Raw genomic sequence first — 25,100 nt, forward strand, 5'->3', positions numbered from 1 at the left:
TGGGTTTTCCCGGCAGCAGGCAACATTTCAGGTTGCCTTACTGCCTCCTAGTCGTCAATAACTAACTGTTCACACTTTATGATTTCTTACAGTGCAGCAATTAGCCCGAAAAGACACTTCTCATCAGCCGAGTCTCCACAGTCAAGTAGACCTTTAACCCTGTTCTTATCGACCTAATCTTTGCAGCTAACCACTGCTCTGTTCAACAGTCCTTTCTCTTGCCAAATATCAGTGCAAGAGCCAGCAATAGTAAGGATCTATCCGCTAGAATTCCTTGCTGTTTCGTGTCGGTTTCCTGTTTCCTCTTACTACTCTTTATTTTGTATTTCATGTGTCTTAGTTGTACTAATCAAGTATTTTTTCGATTTCGTGCGTATAACCCTCATGTGAATACCAAAAAATGTTCTACATGCCACCCACCTCAAGAACAACATATTTTTTATATAAAATGATCAAAGATAAAACAGAAATGACCCAAACCTTGGTAAAGACGAATAATAATAATTAGTGTAGAGAACACTGAGAGATTCAAACCTACAACCAATTTGGAATCGTCAATTAACCCGTGTTTGTAGAAAGAACGTTGTAGAAAGAAGCCTGGATTTGAACCCAGGACCTTGTTGCTGTGAGGCATACCACGGTAGCATTGTGCTGTATTATTAATTAATTAACAGCATGTTCAACATTAAAAAAAAAGTGACATATATACACTGGAATAAGTATTTTGTTTCAGTTTATAATTAAAAAAGAATATATCTCTTCCTTTTTTAATCAATGGTAAATAGAATAAAAATGAATTAAATGTATGATTTTAAATAATAGCTCTTTCCTTTTTTTAGCCACCACATATCTGTAGGGCAGCGTAAATACAGAAACCCTGTTCCTTCCGGACAACAAGCAGGTTGATTTATGCTGTGTTCATGTTTCCCTCCAAAGCAAGCATATCCTTAGTTGTAAATATCAGCCTTTACAATCGGTCAATGCATTTACTTGTACTGACAAAATAGGTCGTAACTTGGGTGTTCCCATTTATTTTACAACTACCTATAAATAACACAATTTGTAGGGTACTTATCTCTGCATCATCCTATAGGATCCTCATATCCTCAAACTGTAAATTTCTCCCAAGGCTCTTGAATGCATCACCAACAAATGAACTCATCCAGTGTACAGGTCCATATTCAGGTATATATATGTAAGAAAGTTCATAAATAATAATAATGATACAGCTTTTTTTGCTGTAAATAACACAAACTCAACACAAATTTTCAAAATATTAATGTCATATGAAATTAAATGTCAAGAAGACAGAAATTTTCCTTTTAGACGTGTTACTGTTTGAAGTTATTTTCACCTTAAAAATTTGCAAATTCTACAACTGACAGCTCTCAAGCACTCAGTTTTATATTCTCAGCTGTAGAACAGGCTGTCCAATGATGTTAATGTTTTAGGTTATTACTTAAAACATTAAATTACTAACTTAAGTCTTTTAATTTTTTCTTATGAGCACTAAAATACTAAAATCAAGCATTCTATTTCCATTAAATAATTATTTTAAGTTTCATTGTTTGCCAATTTTTCCTCCTTTTATTGTGCTGAACATCAAGCCAAAATATAAAGTGTGTATTCAAAAATTAACAACAAATGGCAGATTATTTCGCACCGACCAATAACACAGGTTGATATATAATAAGTAAATTCAAAGATAAAAACCCAAAATAGACTCAACTTGTACAAAGCAATAAACCAGTAAAAGGGGTCAGAGCTAAACTAAAAATCAATTTTAAATAGTTTTTAAGAGAATAATTTGTGGGCTGCTTCATTTTAGACTAAACAGCTTTAAATAACTTTTCAAGTAGTGCTGATCACGCATCCGTGTGACTTATAAACTTGAAATTTTGAGATACCCAACTCCAAATATCAAGTTATGGATTGCATCCCCTCGTGGCAGAAACAAATTTCCGTACTACACACTTCACTGACAAACCTACATTTGTGAATTTTTTTTTTCCAAATAAAACAAAATTGTTAACCTAAGTCCAACTTTTCTATTCATTAAATAAATCTCCTGTTGTTGAAAACATTTTTATTGTGAAATTTAGTGTGAAATTAATTATGCTTGTAAAGTAGAGCGAAAACTGTCGATGGAAACGGTTTGAAAGATAATCTAAAGAGTTCAAAGTCACACCGTAATAAAAAGTCTATTCATGGTGGCAAAAGTTTGGAATATTAAATTAGGCGTGATGATACAAAATTACATTTTATTTTACATTTTTAAATCATAGTTGAATGAGGCATATGAGTTACAACATCGCCCTCTGCCGGTAGATTTTAATCATTACAGCAGTCGCCTAATTGTGACGTTGTACACATGTCAGTGTCCAGCATGGTGTCCTCCTTGAGTCTGTAAACAGCCGGGTTATCGAGAAACGGGGGTAAACTGATTGAAAGCTTTTACAGCGGAAGATCCATTTAAGCAGCCTTTAATGTTTCTTCGCTCTGCCTTTTAATCCGCAGGTCTACACGCGGTGTTTGTGTCATTCTAGGTTTTTCTGCTTTCTTTACTGGATGGGATCGACACCACAGCTTCCACTCTGTGTCTTTTTTGAATGTCGCAATGGCTTTGAAAGTCGCGCTCCACAGACTTGTGTTTACGCACAGAACGCTGACAATTTGTGCATCCAGTCAGAGACACAGCCGGCACAGGGATTTACTTGTGAATCTCAGTGAAAGTGTCAGAGACACAAGAACTTTTTCAGGTGCTGCTGTGAAGCGTAACGATAATAAGGAGGGCAGCAACGACTATTCACGCCTGAGTACCAAGGTGACATCCAGGAAGAGGAGACCTCTGTCCCCGCTGGAGAGGATCAGTGGGCTGCTGCCCCAGGACGCATTGAGCCCTGAGGTGATGCAGCTGAGAGAGCAGGAGTCAGATAAGGGGGCAGAGATCCAAGGATCAGTCCCAAATCGCACGCAGGTAGAAGTTGGGGATGAGGATATCGTTAAAAAGTCTGAACACGAGGCTCACAGTCCACCTGTTGGAGCAGAGGAGTTGGACACCGGCTCGGTTCATCACCGGGAAAAGCAGGTGTTGGCGGCTCTGCCCGGGGAAAGGTTGCTTACCTGTGGAGAGCTGCTTGTTGCTGAGTATCGCAGAAAGAAGCGCGTGGAATTCAGAAAGATGTTCCAGCTGCAGACAGGGGCCCGTCTGGAGAGCAACTGGGGGGTCATACTGCACAATGACATTGCAGAGCAGCCAGCAGGGCTGTTTCTGAAGACTCACAGGGGGGTCCCCATCTTTCTAAAGCGAGCTAGTTTGGAGGATTATGTGCTGTGTATGAAGAGGGGACCTGCAATTGCCTACCCTAAGGTAGAGAGCAGTAAATGAATGATATATGCACACAGTTGCCTTTCAGCTTCAGAGTTTTCTGACAGATAATCTATTGAGTGTTTTTCTTTCCCCAGGATGCAGCTTCTATGTTAATGATGATGGACGTCACAGAGGGAGACTGTGTCCTGGAGTCAGGATCTGGATCGGGGGCCATGTCTCTATTCCTGTCAAAAGCAGGTTTGAAGTCATATATGGAAGCACGATCTCCCAGTTTAGCTACACACAGAAGTTGATAGCAGATTGGTTTTCTCTTCCATTTGACATATCTGGATATGCAGACGGGTGATAAAATGAAAGAATTTCACTCAATTTCACTACACCCTCAAATATGATTGGGAAAAATTTTTTGAACGAGAAAGGAAGTTGGAGTGAGCAAAGAACTCAGCAAGGGTCTGGTTCCGATAAGAGAAGGTGAGAACTAATAAAAGCGTGGGAAGGGTGGGATTTGGAAATGAAAGCAAACCGGAATGTGAATTAATTATCTCCCAAAAGTGTCTGTTTTTATAAATTCAAAACTTAAATTTTACTTAAAATAAATCAACAACATAAGCTACAGTTATTATTAGAATTCTTTTATCCCCCCACATAAACAGACTAAATCTTCAAATGGTTAAATAATTTAGCTACATCTCACATTTAAGCAAAATAAGCCCATTCATTACACTAATCACAAGAGGATATAAAGTAGAAAATAGAAGTAAACACAATGGGATGTGAGTACAGGCCTTGTGCTTCCATGAGGTAAAAATTAATAGAAGATTTACAGCAGACTGACACATTAAATGAACACAAAGCACATATTAAATGAACAGTTTAATGTGAACTGATTTTATAATAAGGCGAAGATAAAGGGTAACAGCGTGGATCAAATTTCCATTTGAACTGCTGTCCAGGGAACGACTCAACTTCTCAAGTGCTGACTGTCCTCATTAATCTTCATGAAAACCAATAAAAGTCAAATCTGTGATGTGAAGGAAAGTGGTGGATGTCACATTTCCTCAGGGGAAAAAGTCATTTAGACAAAGTGTAACTGCTTGCTGTGGAGCCTGATTATGTTTTTGTTTTTCCCAGTCGGCTCTAAGGGCAGCGTGCTGAGCGTAGAAGTCAGGGAGGATCATCACAGGAGAGCTGTGCTTAACTACAACCGCTGGAGGACATCATGGAGTCTGCGACGAGGGGAGGAGTGGCCCGATAACGTCCAGTTTCACAAGGCTGACCTCTGCACAGCCTCTTCGCTCCTTGCTGGTCGGGGATTTCATGCGGTCAGTGTCGGGTTGAAATGTTCCTCATTTGTAACATTTTTTTGTCCTTCTATCAGTACAACACCACCCGAACACATCATTGGTTAGACGTAGATCTGATTATCAAGTGGATAATTTCTACTGCAGGTTGCTCTTGATCTGATCAACCCTCACCTGGTTTTACCCACTGTGATTCCACATCTCCACCCTGGAGCCGTGTGTGCTGTCTACCTCGCTAAGTATGAAGCTCGACCGTGTCATTTTCTACTTATAAACTAAATGTAGTTTATTCCTCTCACCCCAGTAGATTTACACATTTGTTTTTGTCACTATGCAATATTACCCGACAACTGCTTGGTTAAATTTTCAAGAGAAGTGGAAAACTTGCAAAAGAAGAAAAATTTGTTGTAGATCCAGATTTTTATAGTTTAGCTGTGAAACTGGCCTTAGCACAAGAAGGGCCCATTGGAAACAGCTATTTGCTTTCTGAAGCGAAACACTTTTCTCTTGGCTGAAATTAGATGAAGACAATACCACTATTGTTATATTGGTATGTTTCATATCAAGTCAGAACCAGGAGAATGTTAGCTTGGCACAAAGAATAGACACACAGGAGAAAACAGCCCGCCTTGATCTGTCTGAAGGTACCAAAGCTAACCTGCTAGTATTTCCAGCACACATTAGCTAATTTATTGGAGACCAAACACACTACAGTTTCTGTGCCATGAGGAAAAAAGAACCTTTCAGAAATTAAAAAAAATAATTGATCTTTTCTGCTGTTAACTGTGTCTGTATACCACAGCATAACTCAAGTCACCGACCTGCTGGAAGGAGTTCGATGTTCAAAACTCCCTTTACTGTGTGAACGCGTCATAGAGCTTCCACTCCGCGAATGGGTGGTGGCTCCAGCCCTTCAGAAGGATGGACGATACTGCAACAAGAAAGCCCAAATCCTGGATGAAAACCTAAGTCAGGACGGCGAGGCATCGGAGGAGAGTGACAAAGGTGATTAAAAGTAACACGGCAGAGTCTCACAGAGTCCCCTTGAGTATTTCCACTCAAGTTTGATTGTCATTTCAGAAGACCTGACCACAGAGGAAGACCCCGACCCACCTTTTGGGAGTATCCCTTACATTGCTCGACCTCACCCTGAACAAATGAGCCACACAGGTCAGACGTTACCACGCATCTAGTCCCAGTATCAGTTACTGTATGATGATATAATTAAAAATATTAAATGTGTAATTTTTGCCTTTTTTCAGCTTTCCTGGTGAAACTGAGGAAGTGTGTGCAGTAACATTTCTACCTGTGGGGGAACCCTGAACACAGATTGTTACACATCAAATAAACGGTCTTAAAGAAGATAATAAAAAGTCAAAACTGATTTGTCCTTTAATGCAAAATGTGCCTTCTTAGTGAAAATGGCTCTGGTGCAAAGTGAATATACAGAATCTGTGTGTGAGTAAAGAGCAACAGAACAGTTTAGTGTACTGAAGCAGATTGCAATGAAGACTATGAAAATTCAAAAGTCTTGGATCATTAAACAGCACACTGGCAACACAACACCAATACAAACTACAAACAAACCCAGCCAGACCCTTCTGGTACCTGACAGCATCCAATGCTTAACTCATTTACATCTGTGAAAAATAGTACGTGACAGAGTCCACAAATAAGTTAAATAAATAAATAAATACCAACAACATTTTAAGCAAATCTAGGTTTCACACTAACAATCTTTCGGGGTTTTGTGCCCACAAACGGCCAACTTGCTTGTTTTAAATTACATAAGCTCAACGTTGTCACTTGTACTTAAAATATGTTGTGAGTACCTTGTTAACTTTAGAGGCGACTGACAAACTGGGGATTCAGACTTGAACTTCAGAGTCAAGTGCTATTAAATCCAGTAAAGGAAGCATTAACTGCTTGGTTGATTTAAACAGGAAGTCGCTGATGCTCTACTCATTAATCCAGTCCATGAAGGTGTCCAATGTGGACTTGCAGGAAGAATCATTCCCTAAGAAAAAAGATGGAAACATGTAGTTAGGTATGAGTTTAAATCTTAACTGCAGAGCTTTATCTGTATACATACGAGCACTGTAAATAAGTGTCCTGTGTTCCTTATATCGTGGCTGAGTTGCTGTCATTCCCACTTTGTTATAAAACCACTAAAAGTTGACTATATAATATTTAGTAGCGAGGAAACTTCACAGCTGGACTTGTTGCACAGGTGGCATCCTATCACAGTACTACTTCACCGAGCTCCTGAGAGTGACCCATTCTTTCACAAATGTTTATAGAAGCAGTCTGCATGCCTGGGGCTATTGATTTTATACACCTGTAGCAATAGAAGTGATTGGAACATCTGAATTCAGTTATTTGGATGAGTGAGTGAATGCTCTCACTAGTCCACTTAGTGGGACAATAGGTTCAAGTGCAAAACATACTAACATTATGTGTTTTTGTTGAAGAGGAAATTATTTCTGCAGTTTGAATTGCAGGGCTCCCTGAACGTAGGTTTTAAACTTAACTGGGCATCCTATACTGACCAGCTCTTTACACTATAAACCACACAGTAAACAGAGACACCAGCATTAGTTATATGTACTTGGTACCTCCTTTGGGATTTGCACAGCTGAGCCTCTGGAGGGAGGAGGTGTGGCCTATTCTGGCGTCACGCTTACAGAGGGAGCAGGACACAGGTGAGGCATAGGGCCCACGGGGAAAACGGACACGGTCGCCATCATTATACTGCCGCTGGGCACCGCCATGGTGATCGGAACGCTGCCGCTGCCACACGAAATGAGAGGACACAATGGCCATCACCTGGAAGACAGAGGTCGAAGAAATAAATACAGCTCAAACAGAAAAAATAACAAAATAAATAAATCATGTCACTGCAAAACACACCCACAGACACTAGGGATGGAATGTCTGGCATTAAACCCAAGCAATAAAAATGGCACCGCGCAGCAAAAACAAGACCCTTAAAAATTCCCAGTGAAGCACCATTTATCAGTCTCCTCAGGCAATTATACTTGTGTGTACCTCTTCACAGCAGCGCCTGCTGACAGCAGCTCTGTACTCTATGCGAGCCCACAGCTTGTCTCGCTGCTCAAGGAAGCGGGGAAACTGTTTTTTCCAGTTCTTGCCCAGTGCCCACGGAAAAATTTCATACTTGCTCTCCTCCTCATCCTCCTCCATGGTGTTGGCAAGATACCTACAGGAGGAGAGCGAGAGCCGAGTTCAGGGCTGTAGGTTTGCCAAGAAATATCACATATTGCAGAAGCAAACAAAGTTTCCTTTTCATGACAGAATATAATACAGAAGCAGGATTTTCAGGCTTTTCTCTGAACTTACAGTGCAATGAAAAAATTCTTTCTGGTGTATTCGGTTATAGTGAAGCAGGCCCTTTTGAAGTACACAAAGGCCATGGCTAGGAGGTACTGATGAAATAGAGGGAAAAGATGGTGTCACTTTAATATAAAGCATAACAAAGTTTTGTAGCTTTCATCAAAGTAATAACTTTACCTTGTCTGTCAATTTATAGCAACCATCCACCCTTAGAAAGTCTTTTATCAGGTCATCCTCTGTAGACAAAGAGATGTTAATATATGAGAATTTAAACCAAATTTCACATTTTCTTGTTAGAATATTTATCTACCAAAAAGACGGAAATATGCTGCCATTTCCTGCCGCTGGACAACAGTTGACTGAGGCACTTTGGTAAAATACAGGTCGCCCTGGTTTGACTGGATACTCCACACCCCACCCTGGGTGTTTTGACCACTGTGTCTGCTGAGGCTGAGGTTTCTTCTGATTGGGCGAACATTTTTGCGTTTGACCCGAAGGGTAACAGAGGGAGGAGTTTTCATCATGCTTCAGCTTGAATCATCTGCAGAAAGGAGTCCTCTGGTATGTTATCACTGCAAATGAGAGAAAAAGTATAAGCAGTGAGCATCATCACTATAGACTGTCACTTTTTTTGGAGGGGGGGGGGTGTCAAAGGGGTCCACTAAATTGTGCCAAATTCGAGCTTCTTACCATCATTTGCCCTCAAGACACATTTAAAGAGCTAAATGTTTCTCTCTTTTCAGACATTTTTCGAGAGGCAATGTAAAAATTAATTATCTCAAAAATTACTTTAACTTAGGCCTTGGGGAGGGGTCCGCTATGGTGTCTCTATCAATACGAACTTTCATGAGCGTGGCTAAAGCAAAACTAGAATGACACGTATGCTTAATTTCCCTAAATGATTTGGATTACCGCGTAGCAAAATGGGGACATTATTTAATAATGAATTTTTCCGAATAAGTTTAAAGTGTTTAAAGTTAGGCAGGTTATCTGTACGTCATTAACAACAGGCAGTAAAAGAAAGAGAAAGCCCGCAGCTCTTCAGCAACACGAGCTATCAGCTAGCTAGAAAACTGACTATAAAAAAAACAAGAAAAAAAATCACCCAATTTAAGTGACGACTGTTTTTAGCGGCACAAAGAGACGCTAAAAGATTAAATAAGTATTGTTCTTATGAGAAGCTTAACTCTCATACTAACCAGCAACACTTTTATAGGATGAAAGTGAGTATAAAGCAGTCGCTTCAGGACGCTGACCAGACGAGATAGTAGTTGGCAGCTCTGGCAGTTTCTGGAGCGCGCTTCGAGATCTGTGCCAGGCGGTGCACCTGCGCGCGAGGACGAGCACGCACTGGCGCCACGTTTTCTTTGCTTATGGCGATCTCTGTATGGAGTTATAATTAACAAGCCAAACAATGTAAATATGAAGAACACTATATTAAAAACACACCAAGCACTTAGAGTGTAAAAGTCACATATCAGTTTCTAATGACTTTTTCTCTTAATGAGATATTTGTTTTGTTATATTTCATTTTATTTTGTTGAACTAGACAACAAAGGCTACCAATCTACTTATTTATGCTATTTTTCTGTGTATTGTGGTTGTTTATTGTGTTTGAGTTACATTCAAGGTGCTGTAACAAACGATTATTTTACGTTGGGGACAACTGATCTTATATAAGGGAAACTTTTGCAAGTTAATTTATAGGAGGCAAAATCACAAAGGAGTAAAGCATGAACTTTATTTACTCCTACTTTATTTATTTGGTGTAGTAGTTAGTTTTGGTGGTTTGTTCTCACTTCATTTGATTATTTAAGAAAGGGGGTGAAGAAAAGATGTGTAATACGCAGCTATATTTCATTTAATGTTGTCAAATGTAGATAAAATAGAATTCTGATGAAAACAAAATGCTGTTTTTCTTTCTTTTTTTCTATTGGCTAAATTAGGATGTATTGTTTTGCAGGCTATAAAAAACCCACCTGAAGCCAGCCTTCATTACCCAAATGAGCTTAAGTTCTTAGAAGTAGGTGAGTTTTATATGACTTAACGTGACATATGTGCAGGCTGAGGAGTTCACTGAAAGACTCACTAATCCTTTCAGCTGCTTGTCCTTCATAAGGTGCAGAGGGATGTTTTTTTCGAACATGCTCCAAGGAAATTTTATTAAACATGGCCACCAAACTGTGGATTTATTCTGTCTGTCTGTGACAGTTGGAAGCAATTTGTAAAATGGATTTATCCATGTTTTGTTTTGGCAGTCTACTTGCGGAAAGGGATCTTACTCAACGAGTCAACGACATCAGCCATCTGAAAATGACAGCTGGTGGCTAAGAATCTTTGCTATTTTTTTTACACAATTTACTGCACTGTCTGTGTTAGTGTTATCCAGGGAGAAGAGAGAAAAAAAAACACCCTGTACAGCAGAAATGGGTTGCTCACCATCTAAAGGTAACAATTTTGGCACTCTGGGTGCTATGAGGAAGGGGAGAATGTTACCCCCTGCACCTCAAGACAACCCCAGAGATCCACAGTTTGAAGATGGGGAAAATCATGTTTCATCTGGAGCTACAAATGGAGATACAAAGGAAAAGAAGACAGGTGGACAAACCCAGGTACTTCAGAAAGAGTCACACATGACACCGCAGAAAAAGAGGCTTGATACTGAGCAAGTGAATATGGAAGCAGTTAACATAGATAAGCTGGGGAATCAAGCAACAGAAAAAAGCACAGTATCACAGAGGAAAGAGAAACACAATGACAAACAGGATGTGGCAGACAAAAGGCTTAACAGGAAACCAAAGAAAAATGCCAAAGGTGCAAAAGTTCTTAAAAAGAAGGACAAAGACAAACTATCTGAAGAGCACAAAGTGGACTTTCCAGAACCCTTGGTAAAAGCTCACCAAGCTGCGTATGCCTTTTTGAATCCTAGCATAAACAAATATGATGTTTTGCTTGGACTCTTGGAACAAGCAGCTGAAACTCAGGTTTCTGTTCAGCCTATGGTTGCCTTCATGGCTCTACGTTACGAGGAAATAATTCAGGGACTAGAAGACATGGTGGAAGAGGGAGAAATTTTTTTAAAAGAAAATGGCGAACATCTTGCTTGGCCAAGCCAAATGAAAAATCTCTCATCCTCTACCCCTCTGAAGTCTGGCTCTCCTAATATCGAACCTCCACCGGATTTGTTGCAGCAGCTGCTTCAGTACACCACACAGAGAATGAGAAATGTGAGCCAGACTGTTGGAAGAATTGGGGATTGTGCTTTAGAAGAGGCAGCGGAGTATTTTGCCTCCATTTCAGAGCTTTTAGAGGAGAAACTTAAAGTCAAACGTGCAACAGAGAGTAGGTTAATGCAACTCTTATCCCGCATTGAAATGGCCTCTCTGCACAAGCCTGGGCCAGAGGATTCAGCTCTCTTTAGTGAGGACAGTGGAATTGGGGCTGAGAATGAATCCCTTGCTGGATCTGAGAGACGCCAAAGACGAGAGAGTTGTGAGTCTACCGGGACAAATAGAGCTACTCCTGTCAGTCCTATGCGAAGAGTGTCAAGGAGAATGCTTCGGGGTCAAATAAGTCCTAGTGTGTCCCTTACCTCACTCAACTCACTAGGTTCGACATGTACCATAATGGCTAATGACCAAAGAGACTCATTGCTAGGATCTGTCTCCACAGAGTATGGGGAAGAGGATGTCAATGATTATGATGAGGTGGACAGAGATATAGGAGATATCCAAGAAGCAGCTCAAAAGCAATTTAATTGTTCTCTTGTAGACTGTAAGCTACAAGAACCTCGACGTTTATCCCCAAAGAGGATAGAAAATCCTCAAAATGTAGAAATGACTATGAAAATGAAAAATGCAATAAGTGGTAGGATACAGTTTGTATCGTCACAAAATCCTAGTTCTAAAACAAAGGCATCAGCCAGGACAAAAACTAGCACACAGGATTGGACAGATGATGAGGTACAATCTCCAAGGAGGCCTCAAACAGCAGCAGCTGTACGAAAAGTGAAAAAGACCCCAGTGAACAGGGGTCAGCGTTCCCGGTCAGCAGAATCCCTTCGGAGCAAAGGGGAAGATCCTACTCTTCTTGAACTAGAAAGGACCCAGAAAGATTTAAACCGGAGATTGCAGAGCATAAATAAAAGCAAAGAAGAAAGAAAAACAAGGACTGATCCTTTAAAACGAAACCAAGGAAACTCACCAGCACAATCTCCAGCAATAAATCAGAGACAGCCTTCATTAGAAAAGAAAAACAACCCCCAACCACCTAAAGACAAGGCAAGTCCTACAAAGTCCAATAGTAAAAAACAGGAGGCAACCAGTGAAGTTGATGATGATAAACAAAAAGACAAGAATATACCCAAGGGTCTTATAAAAGCCACCCCACCTCCTAGCCCCCCTTTATCACCCCAAACATCTTCTGGCCTTCACAGAGGTAGGAATTCAGTCAAAAAACTGATTGATACATTCAGTCAAGGAATAGAGGAACTAGAAGGTCCTAAAGTCCTGGGGCCTCTCAAAGGTGTGCGAAAATGTGGTGTTCCAGTGTTACCCGGTTTAGGAAATGTAGAAGCCGTGCTGACTGCTGGGATAACTAGCTGTAGGTCTGAATCTACAACATGTGAGAAAACAGATTTAGACCTGGATAATCTTCCTCCACCAGCAATGGAAGTATTATTGGACAATTCCTTTGAAAGCGCTCAGAGTACATCAACTAGTGTAGCAGCAGATGGTGCAACAAAAGTAGGAAGATCACCTTTGTTGAAAAGGGGTGTAATATCACAACGATTGAAGGCCTCAGTTCAGTCAGTGACGGTACTGCCAAGCAAAGGAGGCTTGCCACAAACCTCCAAACACATTTCCCCTGTTAGAGTGGAACAACAAGAGACATTTCCTCTGTCTAAGGTCAATCAACCAGATTCGGAAATCAAAAAGGATTCCTTATATCAGCAACTCAGAAAGAACATACAACTAAAACCCTCTTCAGACTCTCAGTCAGAGAAATTGTCAACAAGTTATGTAGGACCGTGTGCCACTCAAACAGAATTGAGAGACATACAAGATGGTGGTAACATTTCAGTGCCTGGATCCAACACCACAGCATCTTCTGTGCCTGCTTCGGTAGAGACTAGCCAAACACCTGCCACCCCACCTGTGTCTAGAGGGCGAATGTTGCCTTCCACACCTTCTACTCCAAGCAGCTTACATCGAAGACTTCCCAGTCCCCACAATTTCAAAAATCAGCCTACTCCACCCTCTTCATCTAGCCCCTCTCTTAATAGAACACTTCCTACACCACCTGCTCTTCAGAGGAGACTCCCCAGCCCACCCGTTTCAAAGCAGAACATTTCGAGCTCAAACTCAGTCGCTTCATACCCTTTCAAAGCACCATCTCCCCCAGCTTCGCCAAAAGTACAAAGATGGTCAAGGGAAAATAGCAGTGAAGACTCATCAAGTGCCAGGACAATTAGTAATGCACGTTCAGTCTTCTGTCCCGTTTCTCCGTCCATGTTTGAAGCCCAGCCTTGTTCAGTAAGCAAGCCCCCGCAAGCATGGACCTCAACCAAAGTTTCATTCCTCTTACATACTTTTGAGACACGTGGGAGGACTCCTGCATCTGTCCATGGGCCACGACCCTTTATCAGACGTAGCCATTCAGACCGGAGGCAGAGTCTAAGTCTGCCACAACAATCACAACGCATCTCAGTGGCTGAGACTTGTGGGAGTGAACCAGCGATATATTCACAGGGGTGAGATTTTACCACATTTGTACTTATCTTAAATGATTATTCATGACTTTGTTTTGTTTGTTTGTTTGTTTTTTACCTTAAATTTATATAACGTTCTGAGAGCAATTCTGGACAAATGCTCCTCTTTGGTAGGAGCTGCCCTATTTTATTTTAAAAACACCTACTTGGTTATGGTTTTGGAAAAAAAACCCAGTATTAATAACATACATAACAATTAAGTGACATGGGGTCCACTTGGGAAGCAATTAAAAGATTTTTGAATATCACAATATAATAACAGCAGGGTGACACGATTTCCTTTTTTAAAGGGAACTGCACAGGATTTCTTTTCTTTGTCCTCCTTTCCCACACCTTGAAACAATGTTCCCTATTTTGAATGTTTTTGGAGGACATGCACTTTTCTAAATCCTGGCTTTTACCTAATGCATGTAAAGGGACAGCTTTTTATTCAAGTTAAATGATGGTTAGTCTGTCTAATTCTGTAACCGTCAGGAAAAATTAGACATGACCAAAAATTCACAAGCTTTGCAGATTTTGGTGATTCAGATAGAAACTGCTACAAAGAAAATTAAGCAGCAATATATATAATGACAAACAGAGTTTTTGTCTTTTTTGGTAGACTTATTTTTCAGTTCATAAAGATTTTCTGATATGAAGTGATGCCACTCTTAGGCCACATTATCACTTAAAGAGTAATTATATTAAATATAAAAAATGCTTACATTGTAAGCGTCTCTCAAACAGAAGCTCATTCTCACGATACATTATGCAACAAATAACTCTCTGTACTTAATGCTACTCTCCAACCTCCCACTGACTTTCCCCTGCTGTTATTACTGTATTACGTTAGATTTATATAAAACAATTAATCTCTCGTACTTCACGAGTCAGTATTGCACCAAGTGACTCGGACTCACTTGGCCCAGTTACCTAATTGCTAATGACAACATTTTTTGTTCTTTTTTTTAGGCTAAACTATGAACCAACCAGAGATGATGACTCATGGGGTAGCCAATCAGACCTCAGAACGACAACACGCTCTGCATCACACCCAGACCTGTGTGTTGTTGGACGTGCCTTGCACAAGGACTAAAGGGGCCAATGCAGAGCCAGGAGGATTATGGATTAGCAGGCCTTACTGAGGATTTAAGTCGATGCTGTTTATTCCACTTGGAAGAGAGGAAGAGCTAATTCTATCCACTCTTCTGCTGTAACACACCTCCACAGTGTTTATAATTATATGTATTTCAGGCTTTATTAGTTGTGATTCTTTCATTGGTGTTTTTCATGTCTGCACTGTATCTGAAAAAAAACCAAACATGCTCCTGAGCTTCATGTTTACATCACAATTTAGTCTTCCTCTTTTTTTATAGATTGTCTTCCCACTAATGACTACGTTTTTGGTATTTAATCACAAAGTATTCACAAATTTACCTTAAGTTCATTTCGGCATCAGAATTCATAAGTAAAAAGTATGTTCATGTTTTTTTAAACTGTAGTATTAGTATTCTGTCTTTTATTTTTTATTGTTTTGTAATAAAAATAATTCCATCCCAACTTTGCATGTACTATCAATAACAACTGTCATAATGCTGCATTCAGGTGTTTAATGATCCCTGAAAATGACTTAGGATACTGTATTTCTTGCTAGCATCATTATGCTATTATGCTCACAGTGGTGATACCAGCATTTTATCTTTAGGTGGCAAATTATGTATATGTGTAATTTGAAATTAATGTCCTGTAATTAATGGAAAAGTAGAAGTTGCAACCTGGTGAACTTAATGGGAATACAACTAAGAATAAGAGAAATGGTTGGACCTAACGTTACAGCATCTTACACTCTCGGCATCTATTATATTAATCCTCACTGTATTCAGAAAAGATACATAAGTTACAAATCTTTTCTTATAGTTATGAATTACTGTCTAATTATCAGGAGATTTCAAGATTCCAGTTTCATATTTTTATTATTAAAGAATTTTAAATCAAGTTCTCAAAATAATGAGAAAAAGATAAATCGAATGATACATATTTCTTCCCCAGTAACTATATACTAAATATACATTGTAGTTACATTGTAACTACAATGTATATTTAGTTTTTCTTCCATGTATGTTTACGCTTTAGAAAACAAAAAATGCCAAATTAGCTATTAAAAATGTCCTATTTTCCCCTACAAGTTTTTCTCTTTTTCCATAATTCTGGCTAGAAATGGAACCTATACCTTTACTGAAAAAAGTCTTCTGTTTTCTTAACTGATAATTAAGTAAAGCTTTGATGTAAGGATAAAAGAAAAGAGAATAGGGAAATAATACTTTTTGTATACTTTTGTAATCATATCTCATCAGGAAACAAACAGCCTATTTTAATGTTGAGGGAAAAAGCACAGATGGGAACCACAAGAAAAAAAATGTAAAGACATTTATTTTTACAGTTATTTCTTTTTAATCTAATTGCTATCCATGAGTCAGAAGGTTTTTTTTTCTTTCATTGCAACACTGTCATTTCATTTACATTTAGCATCTAAGCATCCTGTAGAAATGGTCTTTTAATGATGTTTTAAGAAAATATTGTCCTTGTCGTATTTGTGTGCTTCATCCAGCCTCCACAATCTAACTGGACTGAAACAAACATGAGCAAAGTGCAGCAAGGGAAAGTAATCCAGGTAATGACCTCATGAATCTGGTTAAAATAATGTCACGATTTTCTTAAAACCAACCTCAAGTGAAACTGTGACTTCTTTCAGAAATCTATCTTTTTTAAATATGTTTTCTTATTTAGGCTTTGTTATCTTCAGTGTTGCTTTGCAATGCTATACACAGTAAACAGGCTTGACTTGTACAGCACAGCATAAAATTGCTAAAATGTAAGTAGAGATGCAATAAAAGTTACATACTGTATATGTATGTAATGTATATGTATATATGTCAGTATATACCCAAGAAAACTGACTTTGCTTTGAGTTCAGCGAGCGGGAGAAATGCCTTGTAAATTAAAGTAGAGGAGGTTGTAGTTCAAATAACCACTCACTGCAATCAAAGTATATGGAAGAGCATCTCTGAATGCACAATACATCGAACCTTGAAGCAGATGAGCCACAGCAGCAGAGTGACTGACAGTTTAGAACAGAAAATTGAGGTTGAGATGTTTTCTTTATTATATGATATTACATGATATTATATGATATGATATTATATCCTAAGTACCAACTGAGCATTGTTTAAACACCATAGCTTTCCCAAGTATTGTTGTTGACAATGCACATCCGATCATCATTACCACAGTGATGGGTGTTTATAGCAGGATATTGCAGCATGTCACAAAGCTCAGATCATCTCAAGCTGTTTTCTTCAACATGATAATGAGCTCACTGTACTCAAATGGCCTCACCAGATCTCAATATAACAGAGCAACCTTAGAATGTGGTGGAAACTCATGGATGTGCAGCCAGCAAATCAGCAGGAACTGTATTATTCTAAAATCTCTGCAGAATGTCTCCGGTCCCTTGGTGATTTTATGCCACAAAGAACTGAGACCAAAAAAGGGTTTAATCAGGACTTAAGTAATGAAATGGCTGTTGAGTGCAATTCCATGTATGCTTTTTTTCATGAAACATTTTAAACATGAAACATTTAACATTTTCATGAAACATTTTAAAGTTTTTACAATTTTCTGATAAGACTTTGAAGGGGTGTAACGTGGGGTCATGTTAACAATCCATTAATATTCATCTTACATCCATGAAGGTCTTCAAGGTTAACCTAATGACTTGTTTGTTTGAAAATTGGCAAAAAGCGTAAACAAATGGTTACAGGGTGAGTGGGGAATATACATTAAAGACGTTTGATTTTACAGCACAGTATAAAATAGAATATCTATACAATTGAATTACTGTATTATAATATATTGCTATATTACTAAGATCAATTATTCTCAAACATTGTTATAGGATGTACATTTTTTTTTATCGTTTTATAACATTTTGGGCAGTAACACAAAATCTACAATACTGTTTTTGTTATTTTTTTTAGTAGATATAGAAAATAACTGATGTAAAATATCCAAATTAAAGTTATGTTTAAACAGTACAAAGGGCCACTGCATATGTCTGTGTAATAATCATTTTCTTTACACTTTACTAAAGGAAATGTTCTCTTTAACGAGCTGCAGTAATCTGATTGGTGGATTAGTAGCTCTCTGTCCTCTCACTTGCTATCAAGGACAGACTACATGAAGTCATGCCTGCAGTAACATCTGTTCTCCACCAGAGGAGCATCTCGCCTCACAATCTGTCTCCCATCAGGCTGCACTTCCTGTGCAATCAAGTGGAAACTGGTTATGATTCAAAGACACAGATGGAAGCATAATCTCCCCTTTGTTTGTTTTGCTTAGATTATGAGTTATCAGTGAATGCTCTAATGTGTTAGACAATACAATGAATGACTTATACAGTCTGTGAAGCATAAATTCCCAGTAGAGAAAATATACAGAGAACACAGAGGACTGTGATAAATGTGCTACATCCAAGTCATTCCCTCCTCTCTGAAGGGACTTGAATACAAACTCGCAGATTATACAAAAGGATATAGACTAAATAAAACAATCTTCATGTTGATAAGCAAACACTGACATAAGAATAGTTGATTCATTCATAATGGTGTTGTTTATATCCTCTTAGTCTTCATTGTCCTACTCCAATGAATCTTTCAGTAATCCCTCAGAAAGTGAGACACAGTGCTTTTAGATTCATGCTGTGTTACTCTATTATGTAAGATTTATAAAATATAATAAAATTGTTTAATACGGCTGTTGATTTGATGTATACTATTGTGTATTCTCTGGCTTTTACATTTTATGTGGCTTTTACAGTGAAGCATTGTCATAAAACGACCTCATGTGGCCTTGCTTTATTGCTTATTGCCAAAAAATAATGCTGAAGGAGGATGATATAAAACAAGTGGTGGGAGTCTAACTGTCCTAATGTCTGTGTGAATTATTAATAATATTCCCACTCTGATTTTTCTTTCTTTAAAGACAGCTTTTGAAATCAACATGCAAAATAAATAAATCTCCTCATGCAACCAAAACACCCACTTTCTTTAAAACTACTATCAGGAACTCTGTGAACATACTCTGTATATAAAAAAAAATCTAAAATACCATTCAGTTGTTTGTAGATCCACTCTGAAAACCTTGTGTTGAATGTTTTTGCTGTCTTGGGTGAATCTGGCTGAGAAACACTGAACGCTCAGTCAGTAGTTACTTTTCGGTCAGAAGAATCCTTCTTTAGATTCTAAAAGAAATCAGAATTGACATAATAAACACCATTTTGCATTCAATAAGATTTAAAAATAGTGACTAAAAATATAACCAGACGTTTCTGTTGAGGTCTTTAGGTCATTTTGTCATCCAGCAGCTTCTTTTTGCAGAGTCATTGCCTTCTGCTGGGCATAAAAATGAATGTAGATTCAAATGGCAACACAGTGGTGCAGTGGTTAGCACTTTTAGCTCACAGCAAGGTCCTGAGTCTGACTGCACTACTTGTCCGGAGCCTTTCTATGTGGAATTTACATGTTCTTCCAGTGCCTGCCCAGGTTGACTTCACGTACGCTAGCTTCCTCCCACAGTCCACAGTGCACTCAGTGGGGATATGTTAATTGGCGATTCCAAAATGCCCATGTGAATGGTTGTCTGTCTATCACCCTATAATAACTGGGATAAGCTTCAGGCTATACCTGATTAGCTGGTTCCAGACTCTCGGGATGGTGTTATATCAGTTGATATGATATATTTTAACAATCCCTAAATAGTATCTCAAAGTCAAGAGATGAAGAAACCCTGTTAAATTATAGCTTTTGAACAGTATAAATGTAAATCATGAAACTGCACTGCAAAAATCCACCTCCTTAATACTAGAAAAATACACTTATTTTTGGTGAAGATTTGCTTAAAACAAGTGAAATTATCTGCCAGTGGGGTAAGTGTTTTTTTCTTAATAAGATTTCTTGAAATAAGAACAATATCTAGATTTAAATAAAGCTAAAAATAAGTCTTTTACACTTATTCCAGGCAACAAATCAGAACATTGGAACTTAAAATAAGCTTTAACCACTTATTCTAGGTCACAAATAAAGATAATAAAGCTAAAAATAAGTCTTTTACACTTATTCCAGGCAATAAATCAGAACATTGAGCCTTAAAATAAGCTTTAACCACTTATTCTAGGTCACAAATAAAGATAATAAAGCTAAAAATAAGTCTTTTACACTTATTCCAGGCAACCAATCATGGCTTGAAACCTAAAATAAGCTTTAACCACTTGTTCTAAGTAAAATGTTGAAGAAATTAAATCTGAAAATAGGCATAAAACACTTATTCTAACAAACAAATCAGGGCAAATAATCTAAAAACAAGTACATTAAATCATTTTAAAGATATCTCGTGTTTTTAAATTTAGTTAAACACTACTTTAAGATTATATTGCTGATTAAGGACAAAACAAAACTGAAAGAGAGCAAAAGTGTCCATCTTTATTTGTCCACTTTAACAATAACCTGCAGATAATAAAGATACAATTGAACAGTACAGGTCCAACATTATGAGTTTGTTTAAGTGGTTTCAACATTTCAACAGCCTTAGAGGTTTCGCCATCGCCATTAAAATTGACGAGTGACATAGGAAGACCACAAAGATTCAAATTTCTTCCGAATGACACCAAATACCACAAAACTTGTCTGGGTGAGTAAATGAACATTTTCCATTTTAGAAATAAGACCCAGATTGAAAAAACAAAGAACAAAACAGACCTTTTCCTTTAAGTGCCTTCTCATAATTTATCTGAAATTTACACACTACTTTCCAATAAATGCATGCCATTCTGCCAGGGCTTTTCTGTAAGATGATGTAGTGTCACGCTCATGAATGGCATCCTGGAGAACTTCTGTCTGAATGACAGACAGCAGGGTTGCCACGCATTTGGGGTAAGTCAGATGGAGTGCATAAAAGTATGCCATCACATATATCATAGCCTCACCAAGTTTTTCTTTGTCAAATGTTGTAACTGGTAAATTACCAACAGCAATGACACACTTGCAGCCATCGAACATCACTACTGGACATGACAAGCTTCGTTTCTGGAGGACAGCATCTGGATCTTCTGTAGGCTGCAAGACACAAAAGACATGACAATTAACATCTTATGTTAATTGTATGTTTTTTTGCTGGGATTTGGTCATAACGTCGGAGGCGTCATTATCTTGTTCTTTGTTGGTTACACACATTTTATAGTAGTTTTGACTTATGGTTTATCAGTGTCAAGCGACTCCTTATGTGACCACACTCGTGTACATTAAATACGTTATAAATTAATGAAAACAATAAATTATAGATTTAAGTCTTTCGGCTGAAACCGAAAAAGAATTTGAGTCATGTTTGACCGAAATATTTCGTTTGCCAAATTTTCTGTAGATCTTTATAAGCAAATTTTACAAAACTTACCTTCAGGACATGTAGAAATGCTTCAGAAGCATTCCCCATCTTTTTTGGTGGATGGGCAGGTGTGGGAAAGAGCGTTGGAAGAGCCTTCATCAGTGCAAGGTGGGCTTCAGCTGGACAAAGCAAAAACAAACCTTCATAAACATACATTTTAAAGGATGAGAACTTTGTATTCAAATTGTAAAACTTACTTTTGTCCATGGTCATTGGTGGATTCATTGCCTTCTTTGACACACCGTAGAACTCTACCCTGGAGCAGAATTCTTCCCATCTCAGTTTTATTTGACTGATGAACTTGTTGTTGTGGGGATCCAAAATTCTGCGAAGCTCACCCAACGCCTACAATAGGTTTAAAAAAAATAAGTAAACAAATAAAATCAAAATAACTTTACTACCACACCAAATATATATGAAATTAAAGTGATTGTTGATTAACTCTTCCAAAAACTTACATGATGCAATTCTTTAAAGCATGGATATGCGTCCAAGATGAGGTGAGCTCTGTTCTCCTCTTTCATGGTGTCTGAGTCAATGAAGGATCTTCTGGCTTCAAACTCGAGGTCTAATAACTGGGACACATCTTCTTGGTTTGGTTTTGCCTTCTTGCACATTTCTTGTAATGTTTTGTAATGTCTTGCTTGTATTTGCCGACTATCCTTGTCAGCTAAGATAGAGACAAGTACAAGAGCATTTTGGTTTTTCATTGTTACTGAAGTAGACTTCCACAAAACATTAGCTACTGCTGGCTGTGTGTTGATAATCATTTTACAAAATTACATGTATGTACTCACATGAAGTGGAGGCATTGTCAGAATTTCTGACAGGTGATAACAGAGTAGATGAACCACTGGAAGAACTGCGATCAGCATCTTCATCATCAGCTTCTTCATCCCTTGGGAAGAGGTCAGTGAGCCTTCTCTTGGGCCGTCCCCTCTCCGGTGTTGGTCCTTGCCTTTTTACTGGGGTTTTCATATTTTGCAGCCTTTTTTGTAACTTGGCATTAATGCTCTCCTGGTGAAAAATACACATATATCATGCCCCCTGAACAAAACAAAATGATTTATGTATGAAACAAATACAAGAACTTACGTGTTTTACGCTTGCATCATTATCCTGCAGCATAGGATAATATTCCACAACTTTTTTAGCCATTGCAGTGATTTCGGTCTTAGAAGGGTATCGCTCCATTTGGCCTTGGCTTGCTCTCAAAAGGGACACCATACTTGTGATTGTATTTCTCACCAATCTGCATCTCAGTTCTTTTGACATGACGCATTCCTGTTCCCTGCCGGAGCGGGCCAACTCCAGGTAACTCTTTCGGCATTGCTCCAACTCACTGTCGGTGTACACAACATATTCTGGAGGACTGGGGAGCTGCAAGATTTTCAGCTGGCTTACATTAGCATCAGCAGTTGGAGGGCAAGTTGCAACTACCCTGGGTGAAGAAGTTGTTTCAGGTTTCTGTGGTAAAGGATGGTCTTCCTGGTTTAGGGTGAGAAAATAAAAATGTCAAGTACTGCTAAAATAAAAGCATACTTTCTGGAGATTAGTTGACCTAATTATTTTTTTACATAATACCTCAGGATGAATTATTGACCAAACATGTTTTCTTCTGAGAAAGTGCTCAGGCCCAGAAAAAAGGTCCCTCAGATCATCACGGGTCAATGTTAAAAGCATGCGCTCGTCAATGCTTGCAGCTAACAAAAAGACAAACACCAGTTAAACTGTGCAAGCACATAACTGCACAAACAAAACTGTTATTTATATATATATATATATATATATATATATACATACATACATATATATATACACATATATATACACATATATATATATATATATATATACATACACATATATATATATATATATATACACACACACACACACACACACACACAAATATATTATCAAATATAACCTTTAAGGACAGATACTGTTACATCATCCAGCTTCTCCATTGCTCAGTCACCTGCAAGACAAATGTTTACAATTAGTGTTATGTTAAAAAAATTTGAAAAGTTGAATCTTAATTGAGTCCCATGAGAATCAAATTGATGCACGTCAAAGAATCGTTTTGATTGTTCAACATTTTTACCCTTTTTAAAGCTATAATAGAAAAGAAATGGCCAGACAGCCAGGCTGAGGTCTGAAAGGGTTATACAATATTGCCCGGTGAACTTTTACTCACCCAGATTTGTGTCATTGAATTTCATCAATAAGATTATGCTGACTAGGGCTGCCACAAACGATTATTTTTGCGATTAGTTGACTAATCAGATCATACATCCATTGGACGTAAAACGTACAGCTTATTGCACCAGCAGCATCTGCTCTTATATAACGATCATTAGCTTACAGCTTTAAGTGTTTAAGGTATGTGCTAACTAAAAATAAAGACAAGATGATAGTTTATTACATTTTAAAGAAATTTGCAGATTGCTCATTGCTATCTAAAATATAACAGGACACCAGAGTATATTCTCGAGCATCTCACACTTCTGGTAATCAGTTGTTTGCTTGACGTTTATTCAGCTTTGTAAAAACTATAACTTTAATCTCAGCCAAACCAATTTACTCAGGAACAAATAAAATACTGAAAAAGACAACCAATAACATTTTTAAGTTATTTAAGTGACTTATATATCATGTTTAACCTGAGTAGTGAAAGACGGCTGTGGGTTTGAAAATGGTTTGCCTGGAGTCCGGTGTTCTCACGGGCTCTAGTGAGCGTTAAACCGTGGCTAGCTATCGAGCTAGTGGCTAACAGACGTCTCCGAAAATGTCGGAGCGCTTTTGAAAATATGTGGTGTCTTGATAAACTGTCCAGATATTTGAAGTTTACACGGCTACATTCTCACCTAAAAATGTGTTAAACGTTTATTTTGTGACCTAGAAAGAATAATAAGAGAAATATTAAAACTAACTAGCTGCCGCCATTTTTGGAAACTGAGCTAGGCCGCGCTATGAATTCTGGGACACAGCTTCTTCTTCTTCTTCGGGGTTTAACGGCAGCTGGCATCCTTGTATATGCAGTGCTGCCATCTTCTGTTTCAATTTTGAATCGATACACAGCGCTACTTTTTTTTTTACCAACCAGCCTGATTCCTGAATAAAACTGTTTTGAGCACACTTTAATAAATCCAATTAATATCAAAATATTAATTTAAACCCACACCTTGTGAGGGAATTCAAGCAGCTAGTAAATCAGTCAAAGACAATTGGAAAACCCTGAATGTGGCTAATTAGCTCTCTTGCTAATTGAAAGAAATACTCAGTGTGCCTACCTTACCACTAAGTTAATACAAACGGCTAACATTGCCTCTTATAAATAGCATAGCTAGGAATTCTCGCAACATTACAGTAGATACTTCACTAAATGTTCTCTGAACCACATGCGAGGGCTGCTAAGCTAATGCTAGCATCCGTTAGCATGCTACATTACTCCTGCGAGGGCTGCTAAGCTAATGCTAGCATCCGTTAGCATGCTACATTACTCCTGCGAGGGCTGCTAAGCTAATGCTAGCATCCGTTAGCATGCTACATTACTCCTTCCCGCGCTCAAATTAAATTTATTATTCTGTCCGCTTGATTATAAAACAGTGATTAGACTACACACTACTTACATTTGAAAAATTAAAATTGCTTACCTCTCTTTCTTGACGAAGTTTTCTCTTACAGTTTTTCTTTCAACGCTCGGTTGCAGTAGATTCCCGTGACTCCAAATTCAAACGGAGTTAGGTAACAACTAACATGGAACATGAAGGGGGTGGACGTCTCAATTTTTGCTTCGATATACAATTTAGTGGTTTGTATGTTCATAAAACACAGCCAGTATGATAGGTAAATTTCTTCTTCATTG

General features: G+C 38.3%; 4 protein-coding genes across 7 annotated transcripts; 2 read left to right on the plus strand and 2 right to left on the minus strand.

Moving 5' to 3' along the window:
- The first annotated feature begins 2,325 nt into the window (after positions 1 to 2,325).
- trmt61b (tRNA methyltransferase 61B) lies at positions 2,326 to 6,322 on the plus strand. 3 transcript variants are annotated; one of them, XM_085143513.1, is made up of 8 exons: positions 2,326 to 2,435; positions 2,518 to 3,370; positions 3,466 to 3,568; positions 4,463 to 4,653; positions 4,780 to 4,871; positions 5,435 to 5,637; positions 5,713 to 5,802; positions 5,895 to 6,016. In XM_085143513.1, the coding sequence occupies exons 2-8, from the start codon at positions 2,618 to 2,620 to the stop codon at positions 5,927 to 5,929; spliced, it is 1,467 nt and encodes a 488-aa protein (XP_084999639.1). In that variant the 5' UTR covers positions 2,326 to 2,435; positions 2,518 to 2,617; the 3' UTR covers positions 5,930 to 6,016. The 3 variants fall into 3 exon arrangements, with proteins under 3 accessions (XP_084999639.1, XP_084999640.1, XP_084999641.1); XM_085143514.1 differs by having other exon boundaries at positions 2,330 to 2,435; positions 2,547 to 3,370; XM_085143515.1 differs by having other exon boundaries at positions 2,342 to 3,370; positions 5,716 to 5,802; positions 5,895 to 6,322.
- Positions 6,323 to 6,510: 188 nt separating this feature from the next.
- spdya (speedy/RINGO cell cycle regulator family member A) lies at positions 6,511 to 9,318 on the minus strand. Of its 2 annotated transcripts, none has more exons than XM_085143517.1 (7): positions 9,203 to 9,318; positions 8,297 to 8,576; positions 8,164 to 8,222; positions 7,993 to 8,078; positions 7,681 to 7,852; positions 7,248 to 7,458; positions 6,511 to 6,649 (listed from the first exon to the last, which is right to left on the minus strand). In XM_085143517.1, exons 2-7 carry the CDS (start codon positions 8,508 to 8,510, stop codon positions 6,591 to 6,593), a joined length of 801 nt encoding a protein of 266 aa, XP_084999643.1. In that variant the 5' UTR covers positions 8,511 to 8,576; positions 9,203 to 9,318; the 3' UTR covers positions 6,511 to 6,590. The 2 variants fall into 2 exon arrangements, with proteins under 2 accessions (XP_084999643.1, XP_084999644.1); XM_085143518.1 differs by having other exon boundaries at positions 8,297 to 8,558; positions 9,186 to 9,316.
- A 710-nt stretch (positions 9,319 to 10,028) lies between these two features.
- pcare1 (photoreceptor cilium actin regulator 1) lies at positions 10,029 to 15,767 on the plus strand. The gene is made up of 2 exons (XM_085143511.1): positions 10,029 to 13,738; positions 14,708 to 15,767. The coding sequence occupies exons 1-2, from the start codon at positions 10,413 to 10,415 to the stop codon at positions 14,829 to 14,831; spliced, it is 3,450 nt and encodes a 1,149-aa protein (XP_084999637.1). The 5' UTR covers positions 10,029 to 10,412; the 3' UTR covers positions 14,832 to 15,767.
- Positions 15,768 to 19,609: 3,842 nt separating this feature from the next.
- Positions 19,610 to 25,003, minus strand: LOC146495864 (uncharacterized). The gene is made up of 9 exons (XM_085143512.1): positions 24,889 to 25,003; positions 23,160 to 23,210; positions 22,814 to 22,932; positions 22,325 to 22,717; positions 22,027 to 22,246; positions 21,688 to 21,899; positions 21,427 to 21,574; positions 21,239 to 21,348; positions 19,610 to 20,904 (listed from the first exon to the last, which is right to left on the minus strand). The coding sequence occupies exons 2-9, from the start codon at positions 23,197 to 23,199 to the stop codon at positions 20,593 to 20,595; spliced, it is 1,554 nt and encodes a 517-aa protein (XP_084999638.1). The 5' UTR covers positions 23,200 to 23,210; positions 24,889 to 25,003; the 3' UTR covers positions 19,610 to 20,592.
- Positions 25,004 to 25,100: the final 97 nt, after the last annotated feature.

Source organism: Neolamprologus multifasciatus, chromosome 19 (genome assembly GCF_963576455.1).
Source record: "Neolamprologus multifasciatus chromosome 19, fNeoMul1.2, whole genome shotgun sequence".
Classification (NCBI taxonomy): Eukaryota; Metazoa; Chordata; class Actinopteri; order Cichliformes; family Cichlidae; genus Neolamprologus; species Neolamprologus multifasciatus.